Source organism: Electrophorus electricus, chromosome 11, assembly GCF_041902795.1.
Source record: "Electrophorus electricus isolate QZ-2024a chromosome 11, ASM4190279v1, whole genome shotgun sequence".
Classification (NCBI taxonomy): domain Eukaryota; kingdom Metazoa; phylum Chordata; class Actinopteri; order Gymnotiformes; family Gymnotidae; genus Electrophorus; species Electrophorus electricus.
Genome location: NC_137507.1, coordinates 16,140,471 through 16,163,983, shown reverse-complemented (window position 1 = coordinate 16,163,983; position 23,513 = coordinate 16,140,471). Strand labels below are relative to the sequence as shown.

At 43.4% G+C, this 23,513-nt stretch overlaps 1 protein-coding gene across 14 annotated transcripts in view; it reads left to right on the top strand.

Moving 5' to 3' along the window:
* The window catches only part of LOC113580185 (copine-8), a 78,423-nt gene that overhangs the window by 18,097 nt on the left and 36,813 nt on the right, over window positions 1–23,513 (top strand). For 12 of the 14 annotated variants that reach the window (XR_014126201.1, XR_014126200.1, XR_014126202.1 and 9 more), the window contains exons 3-6: window positions 1,765–1,811; window positions 4,670–4,773; window positions 9,653–9,692; window positions 14,907–14,983. Coding sequence is in view for 9 of the 14 variants with exons in the window: in XM_081723928.1 (XP_081580054.1) it covers window positions 1,765–1,811; window positions 4,670–4,773; window positions 9,653–9,692; window positions 14,907–14,983 (268 nt within the window). In the remaining 5 variants the exon portion in view is untranslated. Of the gene's footprint in view, window positions 1–1,764; window positions 1,812–4,669; window positions 4,774–9,652; window positions 9,693–14,906; window positions 14,984–23,513 lie in introns of those variants that run through there. The other 2 variants (XM_081723929.1, XM_081723930.1) reach the window with 2 other exon arrangements.

The window sequence follows — 23,513 nt, the reverse complement described above, 5'->3', positions numbered from 1 at the left end:
CTCTCCCTCTCTCTCTCTCCCTCTCTCTCTCTCTCTCTCTCTCTCTCTCGCGCGCGCACACACACACAACTTTATATGTATCACATGGCTTCATGTGTCACAGGTCACATTCTGTGGGTTCATTCTCATCTTCATATTCATATCATATTCATTATGCTAATGACTGTAGACTCGAATACTGATCTGACTACTGATGAGAATGGAGTAAGACAAGTTAACCTCAGTGACCAGATCAGTTAAGAGACCAAGTGTATCTGTGCAGAATGTCACGGCTAGTTGTTCAATATGGTAGAATATGCAGCCAGCACAGAGTAACACCACAACAGGACAGTCAGGAGCAACAGAACTGAGATGGAGCAGGCAAGGGTCACAGAGAAGGATCTGAAAGGAGAATTACAGGTTCCTGACAAGACAGGAGTTTTCGCAGAGAGCAGGGAAACCTTTTCCACCAGCAAGGAACTGGAAACGTCCTGGTTTTCACACCTAATTTTGAACCGTCCAGTGTGTTTCCACCAAAACAAACAGGTTCTAGAACCTGAAACGTTCGTTCCCAGATGGAACAAAAGAATGGGATGTTCTTCAGTACGCACCATGACGGCATGCAGGGGCATGTCGCGGAGTTCTCGCACAGCAGAGCTGGACGGGGGATTAGCCAGAGTGTATGTTGTGCTTAACGGCATGCTAAGAGACCAGCAAAGCAGGTGACTGGGGCACTGAATTCAGCAACACTGGAGGCAGACCATGCATCTCTGTTCACTTTGGACGATAGATGATTACGTTAAGCTTAGCCTACATGTGGTATTATTATATTTTCATGATATACCTGTTGTTGTTGTTGTTGTTGTTATTATTATTATTAGTAGTAGTAGTAGTAGTAGTAGTAGTAGTAGTAGTAGTAGTATTATTATTATTATCCGTCTTATCCCCAGTAGTAGATCCCCAGTATCCCCAAAAACGAACATGAGGCCTCTAAACCAGAACAATACGCCAATCAGAACATTTGTGGAAAAGAGCTACCAGGCAAAGAGAGAAGCTCCTCCTCCTCCTCCTCTTCCTCCGCCAAGCCCACGGCTGCTCACAGTCACCGAGCACGGCACTGAGGCCACGGGTTGTGCCGTGCGCACAGCTCCAGGCCGCCAGCTTTAGAGGAGCCCACCCCGGTCACGCTGCCGTGGGCATGCACCCAACTCTGGCGGTTAACTCCACACATGCCACCAGGCCCACTTGTCCGCCCTGTTGACGCGGTAACTGTCGTGCTCTTCACATCAGCAGAACGTTTTTACAGATGCGTGATGTCCCACGTGCAGAGCTGAACGTCTGTGCTGGCACTCCTACCGGTGCCCTCCATCACCTTACTCTCTTCCTTACACACACACACACACACACACACACACACACAAAAGCGCACACTCACTACACATGCCTTTGATCTGAACCGCACCCGGAGCTCTGCATACCGGCCGAGGGGTAACTGGCCTTGGCTCTCGCTGTGTAGGCAATCAAACAGCTTTCATTTCCATTACTCACCCCATCAGCTTCCTCTATAGTAAAGCACAACTTGCATCTGCTGAAATCTGGCGTTAATTGGGGTGTTTTATTTCCATATTGCACTCCCTCACTTTATTTCTGTTACATGGTATGTTGTGTGAGTTGCAGTGCTGCACAGGGGTAAAGCTGTAGAGCCTTTGAGCGTGCTCAAGCGTCCGAGGCGCTCTGTCTCTGCCCTGTATTAATGCTTTCTCTCTCCCCCGTCCTCCTCTGTAGTCTGCGTGTTGTACACCCAAGGAGTCGGCAACAAAGACTGGAAAGAGGTGAGTGGGACAGGCTGCTGGGGGCCTGACGTGCATCTCACGGGCGTCTGCCGATGTGCCCGCATGAATATGCAATCATGCGCTCGCCTGAATTATCTGTCAAATAACACTTTAAATAATTCATGAAGTCGATTTTCGCTCCCTTTTATTCCCCGGCTCTGTTTGGCCAGTGAAAGTGAGCTGTCTCCCTCTCTCCTCAGAACCCTTAAGAGGAGTTTGTGTGTGTTCTTATCAGTCACAGTCTGGTGAAACAGGAGGTGTGTACTGGCAAGTCTCAAGGAGGTTCCCATCGTCTCAATCTTTTGTTCCACACATTTTTCGGGCCATTAGTCACGTCTCGTTATCCGTATGTGGAAACAAAATAGATTATTAGGATGTGGTACGGCACTAGGGGCTGGTCCTTTGCTCAACATGCCAGTAAATTAGACCTCAGTACCACAATAGCCAGAAAAAGGCCCATATTTCAAAACAAGCCAGAGACATAGTACATGATCTAGGTGACAGTTTTGTCTGGGTGCAGCAGGTGACCGAGTGCTTTAACTGTTCACAGACATGTGTTGCTACCATGCACTTTCACAGATGTCCAATGATGATTAGCACTACTGATCTAAATCCATGTTTTTCTGATAACTAACACCACCAGAAGGGCAAATCATACAATGAGACATCATCAAAGACTGAAGGTATCAGTCTGCAGTGTCTAATCGCCTTTCTAATTAGGTATGAACATAAGCCAGTAAAGTAATACCCCACGAGCAGACCTGAGTTGCCCAAGCTGCAGCCAGCTGATGTTATTACACGCGTTCACATGACTGCTCGTTTCTAACAAGTACAAATGAAGCTTGTGTTTGAAAATGCCGGGTGATGTTAGGAAAAAAAGAGAAACTGTCAAAAATGGGTAAATGATCAGAAATGGCCTTTTCTGGCTAACGAGTACTTCATAATAGATGTGACCGCTGTGATCTGTTCCGGAGGCTCTGTTTTGTTAGACTGGTAAAATACATAGCTTACAGATGAGCAGCGCAGTCTTAGAGTCTCGGACACTTAGACACTTTTAAAATTAATTTATGAATTTTTAGGTCCGCGTTCCAGCACAATGGGTTTTAAATGAAGTGACAATGAGGTTAAAACGTGTAATGTCATTTCTCTGCAAAAACAAAGACTTCAGGGTGTTATTGGAGGATATTTACATATTAGCTGAATTATGCAGGTATCACAGTTGGCTGTTCACTTGTTTCTTGACTTTAAGTTACTGCAATACTAGATTTGTGTTCAGATTTTGCTGCTGTGCTCCCTCAATATAATAAGTGCCAAAGAACTGTGCCAGTAAACCAGGCCACCATGAGGCAGAGAAATCCGAATAAATCAATAGGTGGGCACATTAGAACACGAGAAACAAGAAGTGAACAGCCCTTCAGGTAATGAAGCCGCACCGCACTGAGAACAGCGGCCCAAAGCATAGCACCTCATCAGGGAAACATGCCTTCATTGGCATGAATGAAAATCACTTGCCCTCACTAATAACATGACAGCTGACGGCCTCAGAAGAGAGAGCGATCTGAAGAGTGAATTGTGATGGGTGCTTGCCTGCTCAAGTCCAACCCAACGATGCAGAGACTTTTTTTTTTTTTTTTTTGAGAAAACTGAGCTAGTGGAATTTTGTTAATTAGTGATGTCATTCACCTGAATTCCTGAACACATCACAGAAGGCGAAGGGCCAACAAGGAATGAAAGCAAGGCTGCACTTTCGGTCTGAAAAGTATAACCCTTGTGGGGGCTGTTGTGTCTAAAAGTAACAGGAAAATGGTGAACGGTTTTATTTTTATTTTCGTGTTAGCCAGTTGAGTTTTGACACTTGTTTTGCCATTTTAGCAGTGAGATTGGGCGATCTTGCTGACCCGCTATGTCCAAACGGGAGCAGCACGTTTTAGTGGGTTTTTTCTTTTCAATTTTTTTGCATATTTCATCTCTGTTTTTTTGTTGACTTTTGAATTTATCATGAATTCATAATGATTTGAAATGTCTGTTCTTTCAGTCTGTTGGATATTTAGAATTCCCATTCCCCTTTTCCCAATTCCAAATTCTAGCCTTAAGATAGCTGGCTATTTCTGACCATTTGCTCTGACAGAATAACATCAGTAATGTCACTGTGTTCTAGTGCAGTATTTTCCACCACAGTGGCTGATCATCAGATCATTACAAGCTATTTTGACTCAAATCATACTTTTCATTTTTCATATTCCTTTTTCCTGATCTGGCTTTGGTCAGACCTCATTTCTGGAAACCACTGAAATAGCTGATGCTCACTACCTGGCTGGACAGTGTTACTGCATACAGCCTGCTGTCCTTAGCCAACATTATAACTATCAAAACCAAAGCAATACTAGAATAAATGCGAGATTAAGTGCTTATATCTGACTTTTTGCCCCTCTACCGTTAGCATCATACTGTACAGTGACGGTTTTTTGTTTGTTTGGCTCTAAAAAGAGATTTAAATGATCCTGGAAACTATATTCAATAAAACTTGTCTCTCCTTCCAATTACATTCACTGTACTGGAGCATAAATATGTGTGCCTAATAGCTCCTCTTATAAAATGTTTCGGGAGACAGTACAGACAGGGACAAAGGTCTGGCTTTGAGTGTTTTTAGAAAGAGGAGGATGTTGAAATGGTTTGTTAAGAGTCCTCATTCCCTGGGTGCCTCATTTATAGCAGTTTTGAGGGCTGTAGCACAGTTTGCCTGCGAGAGAGTCTTCAGTCCACTTGCAGAATTTCCAGTAAGAAAGGATTTTGATCTTGGAGGTTTGTTGCATTCTTTGTATTGCTGACTGTAGCTTTTGTGTGTGTTTGTGTTTCAGTATGGGAGGACTGAAGTCATTGATAACACCCTAAATCCAGACTTTGTGCGCAAGTTTATTCTGGACTACTTCTTTGAAGAGAGGCAGAACCTACGATTTGACCTGTGAGTACTGTGTGTGTGTGTGTGTGTGTGCACATTCATGGGTTACATGTTAAGTGTGCAAAAGGCATTACTCATCTCTTATATGTGCAGGTTGGCTATACAATGGCATTTATGGGAATAATTATTTATTTACATGTTTACAGCATTTAGTTGACGCTTTTATCCAAAGTAACTTACAATTATGACTGAGTACAACTGGACCCAGCAGTGTCAACTTGGTAGTGGTGGGGCTTGAACCAAGATACAAGGCATGTATCTTAACCACTGAGCTACCACTACCATTTATGTTATAAATACACTCATGCTTATGCTTGTGTGTGGATATGTGAGGTTGTGTGTGCATGTTTGTGTGTGTTCTGCATATCTCTCTCCAAGAATGCTTGTGTGCATGGTCGTGAGTGTATTATTCCTGTTCTGTGCCTTATCACTCAAAGTTTGACATGTGAATCAGAAGCGAGAGGGGTGTTGCATGGCTGTTAGAGATGAACTGCCTGTTCTGGATATGTTCTGTTATGGTCAGGACCATAACTCTCAACTGACATGTTCCACAGTTTGCAATTTTGTACACAAATAGGTTTCTGCTTCTCTCACTCTCTCTCGCCCATCTTGTCTCAGTGCAGTGCCAGTGATGTATGTTGCTCATGCTTTAATGCCGGTGCTCATGTACAAGTGAGTGAGAGGCCTTCTCACAGGCCTTCCTTTATGTGTGTGTCTCTGACGTGCCGTGTGAAATCCACCAATTTCCCCAGTCCGAAAACTTGCACGACCGATTCAGCAGGAAAACCCGCACCTGACGGCCACTGCAGCAGGAGTGCTGTGGAGTGGCGAGTTTTTACTCAAGTTGTCGTTTGTGTGTGTGTGTGTGTGTGTATGCGTGCGCGCATGCAAGTGCGTGACTGGTTAAGGAATGTACAGGGCTATAAATAGCATGAGGAGAGAGAACACTAATGTGGTTCAGTCAGGCAGGGAGTGTAATGGGGAGGGGTGTGCGTGTGTGTGTGCGTGTGTGCCTTCCCCTGGAGGCTTGCATGAACGTAGGGGTGGACAGGCGGTCGTACTCCATTCCGATGTGATGGTGAGGATTTCTGTCTCTCTCATTACAGCTCTGCTCATGCCTGCCTCTCCTCTTCTTTTACACACGTGTGTAAAGAGGAGTGTAGAGGTGTGTAACATAAAGTATAAAGGAGGTATGTGTGTGTGTGTGTGTGTGTGTGTGTGTGTGTGTGTGTGTGTGAGAGAATTTGATTGAATTTTATTGGTGGTTTTTTGGTAGGGCCAACTTGTCAGCTCTTTGTAAACATTCAATAGCTGTATAATAATTTATTACACTTTTTGTGTCATTATTTTTGGTTTCATCACTCATGTCTAGCCTTGAAAGTCTGAAACAGTATAATGTTTGAAAATGTAAACTGCATTCATTTCCATTGTTCTGGGATTCCTAGTTATTGTCCACTCTGGTGGAATCCTCCAACCTGGAACACCTGTTTCCAGTTACTGTCCATTTAGTCTTGTGCCGTTGTGACCCGTTCTCAGCCTGCCTAGCCTGACAGTGTTCTGGGTTCCGGCATTTCTTCAGGTTCAACTCCGGTTCTGCTGCATTTTGTTTCGCATTTGAATTTGCCTGCTGTGTTTCTTTCCTGCTTGTGTTGCTGCGGCTATTCGGTTCTCCATAATAAACTCAAAGAACTGCGCAGGCCACACGCAGCCTCCCAGTTGTCGCATCTGTGTTTTTAAGAGCTAATTTCTCACGTGATTAATTTTAGATTTTGTGCATATGCGTCTGTCCGATTTGACATCGTCAGGGGGTAGCTGTTTTAGGATCCCAGCAGAAAGGACTGAGAGCGTCTTCGTGGGCAGTTACAGAGTTCTGTTTATTAGGCCTTTGGGTGGTGGCCCAAGAGAGCGCTCAACACATGGTCACTATGCACATCGTTTTGGTTGTTTTCCCTCCCATCACCAGTGTGTTTCCAACTTTTGGGACAAATTGCCTTTTCATTTCCAGCCATTTCTGCCAGACGTTGGCTAGGGTGGAATTTTCCGGAGAGCGCTTGCATAGGCAGCCACAGAGGGGCAGGCGGGGGCGTTGAGATCAGCAGGATGTTTGCAGACTACCTGTTGGTTCATGTAAATGCCAGCATGTCTGTACCTTTATTGGAGCCTAGAACTCAAGGTGCCAGTGTTGACCAGAGGTGCTGCACCACTGATCTCAGAACAGCCCTTTTATTTTTGCCAACAGTAAAAGGAGGGCCTGTGATGGTCGAAGTGGAGGCTTCCTCCACCCGGCTCCCCCTCTGGCCCTAGCGTTTTCCCTAGCTGTCAGTGCACACACCCTGGGCTGGCCATACAGCCAGGCCCTGGTCACGTCACCCCTCCACTCCCTGGCCTCCATCAGACACTCTGCCTTTGAGGCGCATGTGTTTGTCTCCGTGTCCGAGTGGGTGGGGTAACACGAGTTTGTGTATGTGTGGGTGGGTACGGGGAATGAACAAGCATGTAACTGTGCGCCTATGTAGATGTTCACCTCCCCGAGTGGCTTGTTCACGAAGACGTGATAGTGGTGTGGGTGCGGCTGAGAGAACGTCAAAGATGCTTTCAGGGAGTCGGGGCTCCATTTGTAAATAATTAATCCCTGGGCCCAATTACCACATGGCAATTCAGGGTTTGCTTTGCCAGAGAGTGTCCACCTAGGCTAAACTGTAGTAGGGCGTGAACAACTCAGGCCACCAACACATTTCCTCTGCGGATGGCTGTGTTTCCGTTTCCCTCAACAATTGGATTTTGAAGGTCAGAACATGGAAAAGACAAGCCAGAGTTATTGATTTTCTGATAATTCAGACTTCTACCATGTTCCAACTCTTTCTGGAAGTAAAGGCTGAATGGGAAAACTCAGACTTCCATTAATCATGTTGTGTAGTGATAGTTATTTATGTTGCAATATTGTTTTGTAATTAAATCTGATTTCTTATTTTCAAGTGTCATGCTTGAATTTGTAAAACTATTCATTTGACACTTTGGGAGGTATAGTGGGCATATGTGTGTATTTGATTATGTATCACTTTGTTGGCATAATGGGTAAGGAGACAACAGATGTTGCATCTAAACAGTTGGAACTCTAAACTGACAAATATCTGGCTTGATTTATACTGTGTGTGTATGTATGTATATATAACCATCTAGAGGAGTCATGTTACTGGGAACAGTATTTCACTTGTATACACAAACAGATAATAGAGAGGAAATGAAATTCATGAAATTAGCCAACGACCAGTGTTAATGTCTCTCTGGGGTACTGCTGATTATGTATATATAGTTGTGACCATATATACATATATGTACACCAGGCCTGGCATCACAAATGAACCAGCTGCTAACGGATGGAACCCAACCTGAACGGTTAGCCAAGTATGATTGCGGCTATGATGAGTGGGCACATGGATCAATCCATGAGAAAGGCACTGACGAGAACACCAGAGGAGCCAAGCACCAGCTACTGGTGGATAAAACTGTAAGAGACTATAAGACCAGACAGACTGACCTGTGCACTGTCTGGACTGACTGCATGAAAGTCTATGATTGAAAGACAGCACAGAGGCACTATCTGTAATAATCACGGCAGCATGGGAGCACGCTCTGAATACGAGATCAGTAGAGGCTGGGCGCTACCACACCACGCAGGGCCCCAGATGCAGGCTATGATGAGATGCCCCTGAGACAACACGTAACAGCAGGATGCAAGATGCGAACAGGCAGAGTGTACATGGAACGCCATAACCACGTGGCTGGTATAGTGGGACACACCCCCGAAGGTGATGGAGAATGTTCTCCAGATCCAGACTGACAATGGTAGCGTCTGACCAACCGGACATAGTAGTGATGGACAAAGAGCAGAAGAGGGCTGTAGTGACAGATGTAGCAGTCCCATGTGATTACAACATCAGGACCAAGGAAGATGTGAAGCTCGAAAATCCCAAGGGCTGAGAGAAGAGCTGGAAAAGATGTGGAAGGTTAAGGCAACACTGACTCCCCTGATAATAGGAACACTAGAGGCTGTGGCCCTCGGACTGGGAGAACGGCTCCAGCAGATCCCAGGAACAACATCTGAGATCTCTGTCCAGAAGAGTGCAGTCCTGGGAACAGCTTGGATTCTGCACAGTGAAATTAGTTTGCATTCTTTCTCTCCCTCTCTCTCTCTCTCTCTCTCTCTCTATTTCTCCAGCACATCTCCCATGGTCAGATGTGCACCCACGTGCTCTCGTGCACAACTATGCGATGCACTCATGAACACAGCCACAGAGAAGACGAGGTTGAAAATAGCTGGAAATGAATGGAAATGGAAGTGTGTGCAGATGATCGAGAGCAGCCAGCTTTCATCTCCGTGCCACCAGACCCTGTCCCATCGTTCCCGAAGCACTGCTTCCAAACACACTTTTCATGACCTCCATCATCCCATACTGTGCGCCTGGTTAGACACAATAATTCCCAAACCTTTGCGGCTTTATCAAGTTTTGCATCAAATATGTCAGACCCCTTCTGGGTATTGCATTCCAAAAATCAACGACTTTTGATATCACAAAGCGTCGCGCTACCTTACACAGGTGAGCCGTTCTGAGAGCCTTACTGAGACTGGCTCACCAAGTTAATAAGCCTGTATGAATCACCGTATAGCTAATGATGTGCCCAAAAAGAAGAAGTGGTCAATGTAAAACAACCTCTCACACTTTTCTCCTCTTCTGTACACACATCAAAGACTAATTAGCTAATATTGCTGCAGGACTTTACAGTTCAGCCAACGATGCCTAAAGGTAGTCTAGAAGGAATTGTATCTGTTGATATGCAAGCTCGCCTAATGACTGAGGTTTTTCTTTACTTCATTCCACAGGTATGACGTGGATTCAAAGAGCAGCAACCTTTCTAAACATGTGAGTAAAAAGATCATGATCCAGTCTTTTGCTTTTTAAATGGATTTTTTTAAAAGAAATATATAAAATCGCATGCATAGTTTTCCACAGGGCACACAACTGAATCTTTGAATTTCTGTGTAACCCTTCAGGGTCACCACATGCTTGTCTTGTGGTTAATTTGATGTATTTATCAAAATTGAGCATAACATCATTATTTACCTTTTAACAAGATCCATGTCTGTGCCACCTTGTGTTTGTGTGTATAGGTAGTGTTTCTGTTTGCATGATGCATGTTGGAGCATCTAAAAGCAAATTTGCTGCCACATTTCATGCTCCCTGTGGAAGCCTCTGAGAGATCATTTTACTGTACCTTGTTTTAAAATCGTGCGTTTCACGGCCGCCACCCACTCTTCCCACAAATACACACAAACATGCAGAAAACCGAATAACCGAAGCCCTGCTGTTCTAAAGCACTATGATAAATGCAGAAAAGATGTGTTTGGAGAAAAATGCTGACATTTTCGTTTAAGCTGTGCTGACTAGATGTTGTACACCGCACACAATCTGAGGCCAGTGGGAACGTTATCTTCCAATACTTCGTCAAACAGTGTCCTGATGTTTATATAGATCAAATGGCCATTTTCACGACAACCTGAGTGACTCCAGTGGCGAGTTTGCACTTCATGCAAAGAAAATATAACGTGATAACATAACATTTGGGATCCTCGATATAGGATTTTTACACACACACACACAGACACACAGACACACACAGGCAATTATTCATCTCTCCCTGGTGCTGCATATGGGTGTTGCTTACCTATAGCCTCTGCCTTCCACTGGATTGCTGGGACAGTGTCATTGTGTAAACAGCTGCATCATCCTTGGATATTACTGATATTATTCCCCACAGCGTTCTAGTAAGCCAATGAGTGTTATGCAACGGGGCGTCACAGCAGTGCACGGCCCCGCCCCCTTTCCTCCCCGGCTCCAGTTTGTTTTGGTCATTCGAGCGAATCCTTCTCGCGGCATTGCCGGCGTTTTGTTAGCGCGTCGCATTCGGCGGACGCGCCGTCCTCCCCTACTGATGGGGGATAACTGAAAAGAGAGAGACGGGCCTCCCTGGCCCCGGTTCCCCGTCCGGTACTGCGCGGAACTCCGGCTCATTCGTTTCCTTCGATTCGGTGCTTCCTGTGGACAGCATGCTCACTAAGCAGTGGCTCAATTTGTTTAAGAGCGCACCCCTCCAGTGCCCTCCTGTAGAGCCCGTGGCGTTTATCTTATTAACCTTCATTCAGCTAGGGTTAGTTGTATTGAGATCTAAATCTCCGTACCAGACGGCCCTGGCTGAGAAGGTGGAGCGTGTGCTTTCAGACACAGGATAAGACGTAAATTAGTCACATGAATACAATGAGTTGCAAATGACTCTGGAACAGAAATGCGGTGGTGATGGCATTGACTACGAGGCACTTGTGCAAGTCGCTCTGGACAAGCACGACTGCCAAACGCCAGAAACGTAAGTGGAATGTGAGTTTCAGGTCGAGGGGTGAAAGGTGTTATTTTTGTAAATGAGTGGCATCGGTGGGTGTGTGTGTAGTCAGTGGAAGGCGTTCGTGTTGGAGCACACTCTTTGCACAGTTTCAGAACGTCACTGGGACAAGTCGCTCTACTAACCATATTGTGACTTCAACGTTATAACACTGATGACACAAATTTTGGTGTATTCAAAAGATTTGTTATATCTGCCAGTCACGATGTGGTAAATACTCGTTTCACTCTTCCGTGTTGTGGCACCCCTCCCCCTCCAAATGAGGACGGCAAGCTGCATTCACCTCATCATCATCATAACTGGAAGAAGAGGCGAACCCTCGTATCAATGAGCTTTACCACTGAACATAAGCACCTAGAGTCATTACTCACAGTATTATTCATCTAATTAAAGTTTAACTGGTACACACAATCAGATCAGAGAGGAATGATCCATGAAATTAGCCAACGACCAGTGTTAATGTGTCTGGTGGGCAACTGGTCATACAGACTGATAGAAGAGTGTAGGAAATAATTACACGGCAGTTAGAGAACCTGTTCTTTTAAATATGTGTGTGTGTGTGTGTGTGTGTGTGTGTGTGTGTGATGCATACCAGCTTGAGGAGCTGATTTACACCACTTAGCGAAGCCCTTTTACCTCACGTGCTCCATTCCATCCTGGCAAAGTCTCCGCCCACGACCCTCCCAGTGGAAACCTTCATCAGGTTCCAGAGCGTAGTGCTGCCACTGAACCATGGCTTGCTTGCATCTGTGCCAGTAATGTTTACCCCCAGAGGCACAAAGAGACACACAAACACACAGACTCACTCTCTCGCACGCTCGCTCTCTCTCTCCCCCACCCACACACAGACAGACAGACACAAGGAGACACTCAAGTAACTCTGAGGATTAATTGAACATATTCCCAGAGAGTGCAGTTACTCGATCAAGCCCCGTAGTTTTGCACAGCCTTCCACCAAATTAGCTCATATATCAGATATGGTCCTGCTCTGTCCGTCACCAAAAAAAAACAAAAATGGATGCCCCGCCCCACCCTCTTTAGCCCACCCCTCTGCCCACTCTGCCCAGGCCTAAGAGAAATGAACCCCAGTGACTAAGCCCCCTGGGAACTTGTGCCCAGTTGAAGCCTGTTGGTGGATGTGTTAACATGTGAGGAGGCATCAGCGCTAGCGGTGCTGCTGGCAGCAGGTGAACATTAGAGTGATGGAACTGCAGGGAGTAAAGAGTCAAATGTGTGTGTTTATTGTCCTATTTGAGAAAGAACTGGAGAGATAGATATGGGGGGGGTGGTTCTTTTATTTTATTGTATCTGACTGTGGGGATACTAGCAGTAATTGTTAGCACTTATGTATATGTATATGGGAATGGAGGGGTGTCGGCGTTAATGCAGAGTTTTACAAATAGCCATAACGCAGCAGTGGGAGGCTGGCCTCTTCACTGCGTATCTCCTTTCAGAGCCGAGTGACCCCGATGGAAACCTTCACTAACGGGCCGTGCTCTTTGCACAGGATGGTTCAACTTCAAATGTCACTGAAGGTGGTGCTATGTATTGTGTTTTTATATGGCACTCTGAGCTCAAAGTTTCAGTGTGGAAAAGTGCTAAGGTTAAGTGTTCTGTTTATGGCCATCTGAACTAGTGTGTAGCAAGCAAGGCTAAAAGATGTCAAGGTGTCCTTCACGCCGGACGTATCATTTTTCCAAACGGAAGTTTTCAGGTTTGTTTGTTTTTAACCATGAGTAGTAAAAGAGTGCACTGGCTGCTGTAAATTTACCCCGTTATTAAACATTTATATTTTTGTTTGGCTGAATGTGATCAATATTCAGACAACTGACCCAGGCCATCTTTGGTCACAATACAAGAAATAACTTGCAAAATGCTAAAGTGAAATATACATGTACATATATATATATATATATATATATATATATATATATATATATATATATATATATATATATATATATATATATATATATATATATATATATATATATGGTGGAAGCATTGCATAAAAACACATCTAGATTTACCTGACACTTTTATCCAAAGCGACTTAGAATTATGACTGAGTACAACTTGAGAGTTAAGGGCCCTACTCAGGGGCCCAACATGGGCAGTGGTGGGTTGAACTAGCAACCTTCCAATGGCAAGTCATGTACCTTAACCACTAAACTACCACTGCCCTGGATCAGTTATGTTTTCCACCAAGATTGTTAGAAATGTATTTATTAGAAATCCATTGTATAGAAATAAGTGTGCACTTCTAAACTAAAAGGCTGACTATATTACCATATATCAGTTCTGATAGCCATCCTCTAAGCCGTTATCAGTGGCCAGTTTCAGCTCTTTTTGGGCAGCAGACTACTCTCAGTCTCGCAGTGACGTTGATGCATGCGGAAGCTCCAGCCAAACTGCCGTGCCTGACACACACATACCTGCATGACACCCGCTGTCAGACTGGCCTCCGCATTGCTGTGCTAAAAAGCAGAACAGTAATGAAAGGGGCAAATTCTGACAAATAGCATATGGCTGCAGATGGGCTACAGTAATTGTATGCTAGTGTGTCTGTAAAATGCACCTATGAAACAGATATGCCCAAGACAACAACCAGTACATGTAGGGGAAAGATGGATGTTTCTAATCAAGGGGCTGGTTAATATATACAATATCGAGTGCCTGACAGACCAGATTTATGTTTGTATGTAATGATATTTAAGTATATAACCGTAAAAACATATGGGCAACTTATTAAAATACATGAGTTCAAGTATATTTCAGACATACTTAATCAACTTAAGACTAAAGGCAAAACAGCCATGAAACAAGGCGGCTGAAAGCAGCTTGCGCGGCAGTGCATGTCCAGGGAGGACACCAGCATTGTCAACACATCTCAGACTCCAGCCAAGTACAATGCAGGAGAGTTTTATCTAAGATTCTGTTCATTTGCACCAATGAATTATGGTCTGCTGAACTGGAGAGAGTTCTTTTGGCTTGTATACGGCTCAGTGTAGTTTTAAGAACCTTCTGATTAAATTTGACATTCTGCACCTCGGTTTTATGGCCACTGTTTTCATTTGAAACATTTCATTTTCATTTGAAACTGTGCCACCATCGAGTTACTGACTGCTTGTGTGCAAATATCACAACATAGATGATGAGATCATGAGAGATCAGCCTTGGTTGCTTCCAGCATTGACTGCGTTAACTAAAGAAATGTAAATCTTGTACTTAAGGCCAATTAAGTGCAAAGATTTAGCATGAAAATATGATATAGTAACATGTTGCAGATTTAAACGTTAACTAACATTTGGCAAACTAGCAGGGGTTATAACATATTGCTGTTAGCAGAGTTTTGGGAACACATGTACCCTTGCTGTTCTGGGATCAGCATAAGGGAAGTGAAAGAACGCTACTGTGTAATAATGGCCTCTAAGGCCAGTGAGATGTAATGCCTCTCTCTCACATCTGTACTTTCCATGTCTCCGTGGTTTCAGCCCACTTGTAAATAGTTCTTGTTGACATGTAAACAGCATGCAACAATTCCATGTTGTTTTGTTGCACTACTTTTGACAGCTGGACTTTTCGGCAGGATGACCCATCATATGTTTAGATGCATTTTGTGTAGCTCTGCCACATTTTGTTTGACAGGATTTCTTGCACCCTCTGTCTCTCTGTCTCTGAAGGACTTCCTGGGTCAAGCGAGCTGCACTCTGGGGGAGATTGTGGGTTCGATGGGGAGCCGTCTAGAGAAACCCCTGGGGTAAGAAACGGCACTAAGCCTGACAGCCTGTCTGTGCTTCTTCATCTGTGCCTGTCAGGACCTCTTATATGCTTTATGTCTAAAATATCCCTGTATTTATTTTCTTTAAAAAGGCTTCACAAAAATTATGGAAAATGTGTTCAAATCTATATCGTCATCAATGCTGACCATGTCAATTTCTCAAAACAGGTGCTTTTTAAATGTTTTTACAAGTTGTATGTTGGTATTGGATTTGTTTGGTATTGGTTTTGTAATGAAACCAAGACTGAAGTAACATATGGGTAAAATAACTAGAGAAAATCAGTGACTTATGTGACAAAACATTCAGTAAATGTACTTGACAGGCTGGTGACGTGAGATCAGATCAAGTATGTAACTTTAAATATTTCTGTTGGTCTCTCTCTCCAAAGGAGCTCTGTCCCATGAGAGTGTGTTCTTTGTGTGTGTGTGTCTGTGTGTCTGTGTCTGTGTGTGTGTGTGTGTGTGTGTGTGTGTGTGTGTGTGTGTGTGTGTGTGTGTGTGTGTGTGTAAATGAGGGAGTTCAAACTCACTAATGAGCTGCTCAATGTTCTGAATGTGCTTGTTAAGGTCTTTATTTCAGACTTGAGAGACTCTTCACTTTTACTGCAGATTTTCCTGTTAACTTGCTTGACACTCACCACGGACACTTTGCCTTACACTGCTCTGTTAACCCGTGCTACCTGACAAGTGTGCTTTGTTTGTGAAGCCAGTAATTTAAATTGTATGAAGAGAGAAAGCAAGAAAGAAAGGGACAGAAATATCTGTAGAGGTGTGGGCTACCCTTCGCTCTGAACAGCATGATTTGGTACTAATTTAATGCTAAATTAATGCATACAAAACTTGTGCTTGTACTTTTGGGTTGTTTTTTTTGGCATATTAAACACTAACATTCCTAATTAGTGTTCTTTACATAAAATGTTAGCCAAAATGTTGTGAAGTGATTTGTTTTTATAGGTTTTACATTCTAAAGACATAAAAAGCTACATCGTACATTACTACCACAGACTATTAGGCTAATAAGCTGCTTGTTAGGCAGGGGCAATACCACATATTTTCTATTTGATCTGATGCCACCAGGCTGATATCGTAATACTGATTCTAATACCAGTACTTACACTGGTAATAAATACGCTTTCATAGAGCAGACTTCTTTTTTTGCTTTTCATTTATGAAAGCAATTATTTTTAAAAAATCAATTCAATGATCAGTAATGTTCTATAAATGTTAACTATACTATGGGCTTTTCTTTGATTTTCCAGTATCTCCTCTCTTTCTTTTCCATTTACCATAACATCTCTGACATTTTTCACTATGAGTCAGACTCCTCCTAAGATGAGTGCCACGTAAATGTGTTTGTGTATTAAAACTTCCCCGTGAAATAAGGTCATACAAAGCCTCTACCAAGAGATATGGCTTTCCCCCATCACATTCCATATTCTGGTTCAGAAACAACAGCATGCTGACATTTTCCCTTTCTGTCAGTCAGCTCTCTAACTCGGGGTGAAGGCAGAGAGGGAAGCAGTCCCTAAACCACCACTTACAGCGCCAAAATGTCATTAGCAGATTAAGTCAATCCTTAAATGGAATTCAGTTTTTAAATGGAATGGAAATGGAATTAGTTTCTGGAACAGAAGCATTAGTAGTTCATTATCGAAGCGCCTGCCACTACTATTAGCCTACATGTTGCAGTACGTTATCAGAAGACATTGCATGCCAAAAAGACTTTTTTCACACTTGTGTGTGCGCATCCAGAAGCACCGTGCACATAAATTGTTGGGTGATGTGGAACAGAAATAGAAAGGTGTGGTGATGTAATTATTCTCAGCCAATCATATTTCTCATCGAATGTCTTTTAACCCAACTGCATTAGACCAGAGACATTAAGGACTCTGGAAAAGTACTGGCTAAACAAGAAAAGTACAGCAGCAGTTTACAAAAGCTGAGACATGGGTGTTGCATTTGGTAAAATGCCCAACTGTTTATTTGGTTTGTGTTTATCTCAAGCCAAACAGAGGTTTTAGAGCAGCAAATGCAGGTCTGTTTGTCTGACTGGTTAACTTGCAAATATTTCTATTTAATTGTAATGTAAAAAAAATTTTCACATTGAAACATTTCATAATAAATATGCCACAAATAGCTGTATAGCTAACCTTAGCTTTTTAACAAGCCAATGTCTGTGTGTGGATGTAAGCTTGTGTTACTGTACACACAACATTGTTCTTGGTGTCAGTGGGCTGTTAAAGACTTTTGTATGTTGCAGAATATTAGCTGTCAAAATGGCTAATACATTTCTTGATTAGTTCGCTAGATAAAATTTGCTCTGCCTTACGTGCAACATTCAGTCAGCTAGCAAACATATGCAAAGCTGTTTATTTCAAGCTAAAAATGGCACCTATTATGATGAGCACACAGTTGCTGTAAATGATCATTTAAACGATGACATTTCTGATGATTGTGCTGGCTTTATTGTGCTTTGTTGTGCGCTGTGCAGAAAAGATCAAAAAGGATAGGTCAAGGCTAGGCAGATGTGAAACGAGACCGTGAGATGGTTGTGTTGTGACTAACATCGTCGGCAACTGGGAGACGGCAGGAAAGAAGGGATATCGGAGGGATAGGCAGAAAAACGAGAGATGTCAGCTGGATAGGGAGGCTGGGAGCAGCGTCAGAGCCGCCCTCCAGTAGGAGCCTGTGGGATGCTTATTCTTATAGTGTTCTATATAGTAGACTGTAAATGATAGTACCGAACAATTTGAGAGTTCAGCCAGAAGTGGTCTGAAGATGGATACAGGTCCTGAAACGATGGCCAGCCCTGCTATGGCTTTGGCTGCAGAATCACTAGTTAATATAAGGTGTGGATTCAACCTTGTCCTGTCTATAATTAGATGATACTGCTCCTTAATGTGACCCCCCCCCGCCCCCAACTCTCCAACCCCTCTGTCTAGGAACCCTTTGTCTGAAATCCTGGATACACAACCAATCCGATACGCTTGTGTCTAAAGTGTACAAACGGCAAGAGGAAATATTTACAACCGTAACAAGGTATATTGTTAAAATGTGAACCTACAGCGTGTTAAGTGACAGATACAGACTGACAGAAATAAAGAGTGCTTTTGCACTTTGTAACAACTGCATGCAATGGGAGAAGGTGGAGATTGTGTGCCTTGCGTTGTCTACAGAATTAGTTTTGAGTCTTGTGAGATTCACATCTGCAATCCAAGGTAAAGGAACAGAACATTCTCTGATTAAAGAGGCTATTGTGCCATATCACAAATTATGCTCCTTCTGTAACCTACAGTCATATCCATATACTGTCAACACTATGAAAAAGACGCATTTCCACCTGAAATCGTGTCAAAATTTTAAAAAGTGTAAAATAGATCATCTGAGGAAATAACATATGTCCATCTTATTAGAAAACGTAAACTTCTGTTATAAAGAAGCATCTTATTCTCTTGATGGAATAACCTCGTGGTGCTCCCAGTGTTGAGGCAGGTTGCGGTACGCGCCTTTTGTGCTCACTGAGCTGCAGTGGTTTAAAGGGATGTTGTGGAGTGCTGGAAAACTGCGGCAGGGCTGTACACCTGCACCTCCACCCCGACGGGGGGCACCTTTAACAACCCTAATGACCGTTAATTACAGATAATTATACAGTTTAATCAGCACACCAGTCTGCGTTTGGGAGTCTCTGCGTGGAGGGAAAACAGGGGATGGTGGAGGTGGGGGACAAAAATAGAGAGCGGTGGCTCTGTGTGCCTCCGTGGTTCTGTTTATGAACCCTGTCAGCAGATGGCAGGAGAGAAGGAGATCAAGACAAATGCGTGTAAGCGTGCGTGCGTGCGTGCGTGCGTGGATAAGTGGTAGTCAGCACACCCTCATTCCAGTGTGTTGGAACAAGGATTGGATGCTCCAGTGAATAAATCGGGGTGGGACATGAGTAAGTGCTTTCTCCCAAAATTGGCATGCATTAGTGTTTGAGGTTGCATTTTCCCCTGGATGGATGTGTGTGAAGTATACGTGTGTGTGTTGTGGAGGGTGGCTATGTAGCTGCTGAAAGCAGACAGACACAAAAGTGCTGAAACGAATACTGTCATTGAAGATTAAGAAGAGCTCTGTCTTTTTTCTCTTTCTCTGTCTCTCTCTGTCTTAGTGACGGCTGGATGCAGCAGCCACAGAGAGAGCGATACATCCTTCTTTGTAATATTCTATTTCTCAAACTTCTCACCTTTCTTGCTCTAGTGGATTTTATTTTTTTTTTCTGTATCTGGGAACTCCAGCGGAGTTTAATTTAGATTGTCCTTTCAAGGGTCGCTCAGCGGTGAGACAGGAAGCTGTTTTCACGGCATGAAGTCAGGCACTTCAACCTTAACACGAGTGACCTTGCTTCCTTTCTCATTCATCACTTTCTCTCTCTTTCACTCTTTTTGTGTCTCTTCATTGCACCCACTGTTGTTTGGTTTAGCAGGGTCTCAGCGTTGCGTTACGGGATCTCCCTGCTACCGACGTCTCTACAGATGGTCAACCTGAATGCAGGGAATACCAAGCTGATGTGCTTATAAAAGGGCTTAGTCTAGGGTAAAAAGAGGTATCTAGGGGCTGCAGGAAGCATGGGCCCAGTGCTGAGTGCGGTTGCTGTGAGATCGGGTGCAGGGATGTGTGAAAAGCTAATGGAGGCTTCTGGGGAGAACCAGCATACCTGGGGAACCAACGTCCCCGGCTAATTTTATCTGCTTCCTCCCAACTCAAAAACGCCCCGGAGGGTCTTTTATCGTTGGTGTTTTAAAAAAGTTTGTCATGCAAGCGGGTCGAAATTTGATGAGGCAGCAGGAGCTCTTGTGGGCAGTATAGACCTGCTGCCTTAAGCATCGCTATGTGTACATCCGTAACCAAAGCCGCTTCCTAACACTCATTCGTGTGATGCTGAGGGCAGGTGGCAGGTGAATTGTCGCGGACAGGAAGTGCTAATGGCAGCGCTGCTGAGTCGGTGTTAGCTTGGCTGTGTCGGAAACAATGGTTTGATTGCTCCTACTGTCCGCTGCACTAAGCCCAAATCAGTCCTGCTATGGAATTCTGAATGGGATATATTTATCACATAAAGGTCACTTATTTAGCACCTCTGAAACACACACACAGAGAGAGAGAGAGAGAGAGAGAGAGAGAGAGAGAGAGAGTCACTGGAGCTAAGCATGTAGATTGCTTTTAATGATAATTGTTATTTCATTCAGGTCCCTGTCGGTGGAGGAGGGGAGATAATTACACATGCGGCAACAGAAAAAAAACAACCATTCTGCTACATTGTCGCCAGTACTTAATTAGCTTGTGCTCTTGAGATGCTGATTGCAAATTCATGTGTCTTGATTAGGACTTTCAGGAAGCTAGTTGTACAATATAGAGAGGACTTGGGAGGATGGGGGGAAAGTGTGTGTGTGTGTGTGTGTGTGTGTGTGTGTGTGTGTGTGTGTGTGTGTGTGTGTGTGTGTGTGTGTTCGGTGAACATGGCTAGAGATTAGGAGAAATATCTTGAGCAGCAACCTTTGTAAGATGCTTATGTACATGAATGTTGATCTTACAGAGGAACCAAACCTTGTCATTATAACATAAGAATTTTTTTTAAATCCCATCATTTTCTACCACGATTTCTGTGCATTCTCACCAGCGCATGGTGATGCTGATGCACATCAGTCATGGCTTCTGAATGTGTGTGGTATGGTGGTCCAGAAGCAGCTTCCAAAACAAAAATACACAGTACTTCAAGATATGCCAAGATCTGCCATAGCATGGGAGCATCCTCTCCATGAAATATGGATGAGTCTGTGTCCAGGAGGAACCAGTACTGAAATATATTCATTATCTCTGCTGGGGTCCTTCACCTTTTGCCATGGTTAGGGTTGTCATGGAGACCCGAATTTCTCTCTCTCTCAGTTTTCCAGGTCAGATTAGGAACAGCTGAATGCTCGGCAGGCTTGTGAGATGGATGGGGTTCAACGGTTTGCGAGCTGTGGCTTTTCTTTTTGACCACTCTAAAAGAGTATCTCATCAGACCAGTTTTCATCACGACATCCATGGAGAAGCCACATCCGTGATTTGAGCTCCAGCTTAAAATGATACTGCACTGTACAACAGCATAGCCGCTATGTTTAAATGTGACTCTTGTAGACATGGAATAAGTATCAAATGTAAACTGCAAACTCTCATTTTGGAGAAAAACTATATTTCAAGAGAGAATTTTTAGAGGGAACTGAATTTCATTTCATCTTTTGAGAGGACATTAGAATGGTTGGTATGACACTGAACCATCAGTACTGTCTAGATCAGCTAATGATTGGGCTCTGGGGACCACCAGGAGTAGGGTGATACGCACACACACACACACACACACACACACACACACACACACACACACACACACATATATATTCTAAAATTTCAAATGTTGATGGCTCTTCGCACAACCACCATATTGCCATTAAACAAACCCTGTAAAAACTTGAACAGAAAAGAAATGAAAGAAATGAAAAGGAGGAAACTGTTAGGACTATTAAACCGGAGTTAGGCCTTCCTGAACAAGGGCCATGGCTATCTCCCAGTGAGCGACATTCCAGCCACAGATGAGGACTTCCCTCCATTCTTGCTCCTAGCAAACCTCAAGCTGCCAAAAAAGGTCCATCTAAACTGATCTCTGCAAAAGAAAGAGACAAGCCTTACATCCTTGCGGCGCTTCCTCAGCTCATCAGTACCAGGTCAGATGCCCTGGGGAAACTATAAAGATAAACAACTGGCTTTGCATGTGCTGAAATTAAAAATATATATATATATGTACAAGAGACATTTCCCAGCTTGAAAACTGTCTCATGCACAGAACACAGAGAAGCTGTGTAGCAGGACTGGAATGCTACTCACTACAATGAAATCTCTGTCTCCTTGGGGTACCTGAGACTAACAGCATGGATGTTTACCAAGAAGTCATTTGCATTTGCCAAGCTGTTTCTCCCGAGGAGAAAGCAAAGTTTTGCTGGCTGTCGATGTGCCACATCACTTTGGACCAAGAAAAATGAATCTCCACTTAGTGGCCCCAGAGGAATAATTCAAAAAAGTCTCCATTCCTGCAACAAAGGGCTACATTTTACACAGGATGTCTCCAGAGCTAACAGGGAGAGTCAGTATGCTTTGTTTGCTGTCAAGACTTTGTCAGCGGTACTGAGATGAGACTTCCACTCCTTATTCTTGCTTTCTGACCATTTGTGTCGTGGGACAGCATTAGCACTCTGAGACTCAGTTGAGTTTAAAAAGGAGCCAAGTGCGCTGAAAAGGCCTGATGATAAAATTCAACTCTTTAACTGTTCAATGCTGGGGATTTATTGCTCTTAATGCTGAAGTTGTAGAGCCATCACAATACTCCTCCTGCTATTGGTCAGTGGATGCAAATGATTGAAAAAGTTCAGAAACAAGGATGCTGATTTTCACAATATCTGAAAGTGTAAAAATGACAGGAAAACGTTCACAGTAATTTTAGCTGGATCATCGGTAATAATCCCATTATTGCTCAAAATAATATCCGTCTCCTTTTAGGTTTCTTAATTTGGCAATCAGACTGCATTAAGCACTAAGGGAGAATGTTGACAAAGACCTTACCTGTGCTTAAGCTGTCTGATACCAGTCAGAAGTCTAGTCTTGACTGTCTGGTACACGTTCTGTGTTAACAGACCCTCGGACACTTTTTTCTCTCCATATGTCTAATAAGGAAAATCTCTCCATTACATCTCTCCAACATTTTAGGCTTCTATTAGAAATATTAGACATGGCTATTACACATTCTGGATGGCCAACCGTCAGTATCAAATTAAAGTCTCCTTTAAAAAACTGGTGATAATTTGTGACATTAAGAAAAAGACAATTTTCTATTGTTTTCAGCAAACCTTCATTGTGAGATTCTGAATTGTATCCATAAATATTAATGATCAGTACTACAGTTTGATTAACCTTTATCAGGTAACACAAAAAATGACCTGTCAGGTCACTTTCAGCATGTGATACATCCCCAGGGAACTTCAGATTAATAACGCCGTACCATGGGTGAACCACATGTCTTCATCGCACTGCGCCCTCCAAACGTTTGTGTCAGATGTAACTGATCAAGTACCACAAAAGAAACTCAGCCTTATGTTGCTTAGTAAATTTAAATAAGGCTTTGTGCTTCAAATGTTGCCTTAGCCCACCTCATGAACTGTAACAATAGACAACAGCTTAGGCCTAAAAGGTGAATTAAAATCATTAAAACCAGCAAACCAGCTAACATGGACTGTCAGGGACAAACACAAGAGCTGCCAGCTACCATGAAAATCTTAAATGAAATGACAGAAAGAAGATCTAACAGATCTAACTGTCGACATGAGAGAAACATACTTTGATAAATTTCTAAAATTGGACCTCATATTTTCAGCTTTATGGCCATATTTCTTATGTCTCTAGATCAAATAATGCCTCATTAGGAAGAGAGCTGAGATCGCTCTGC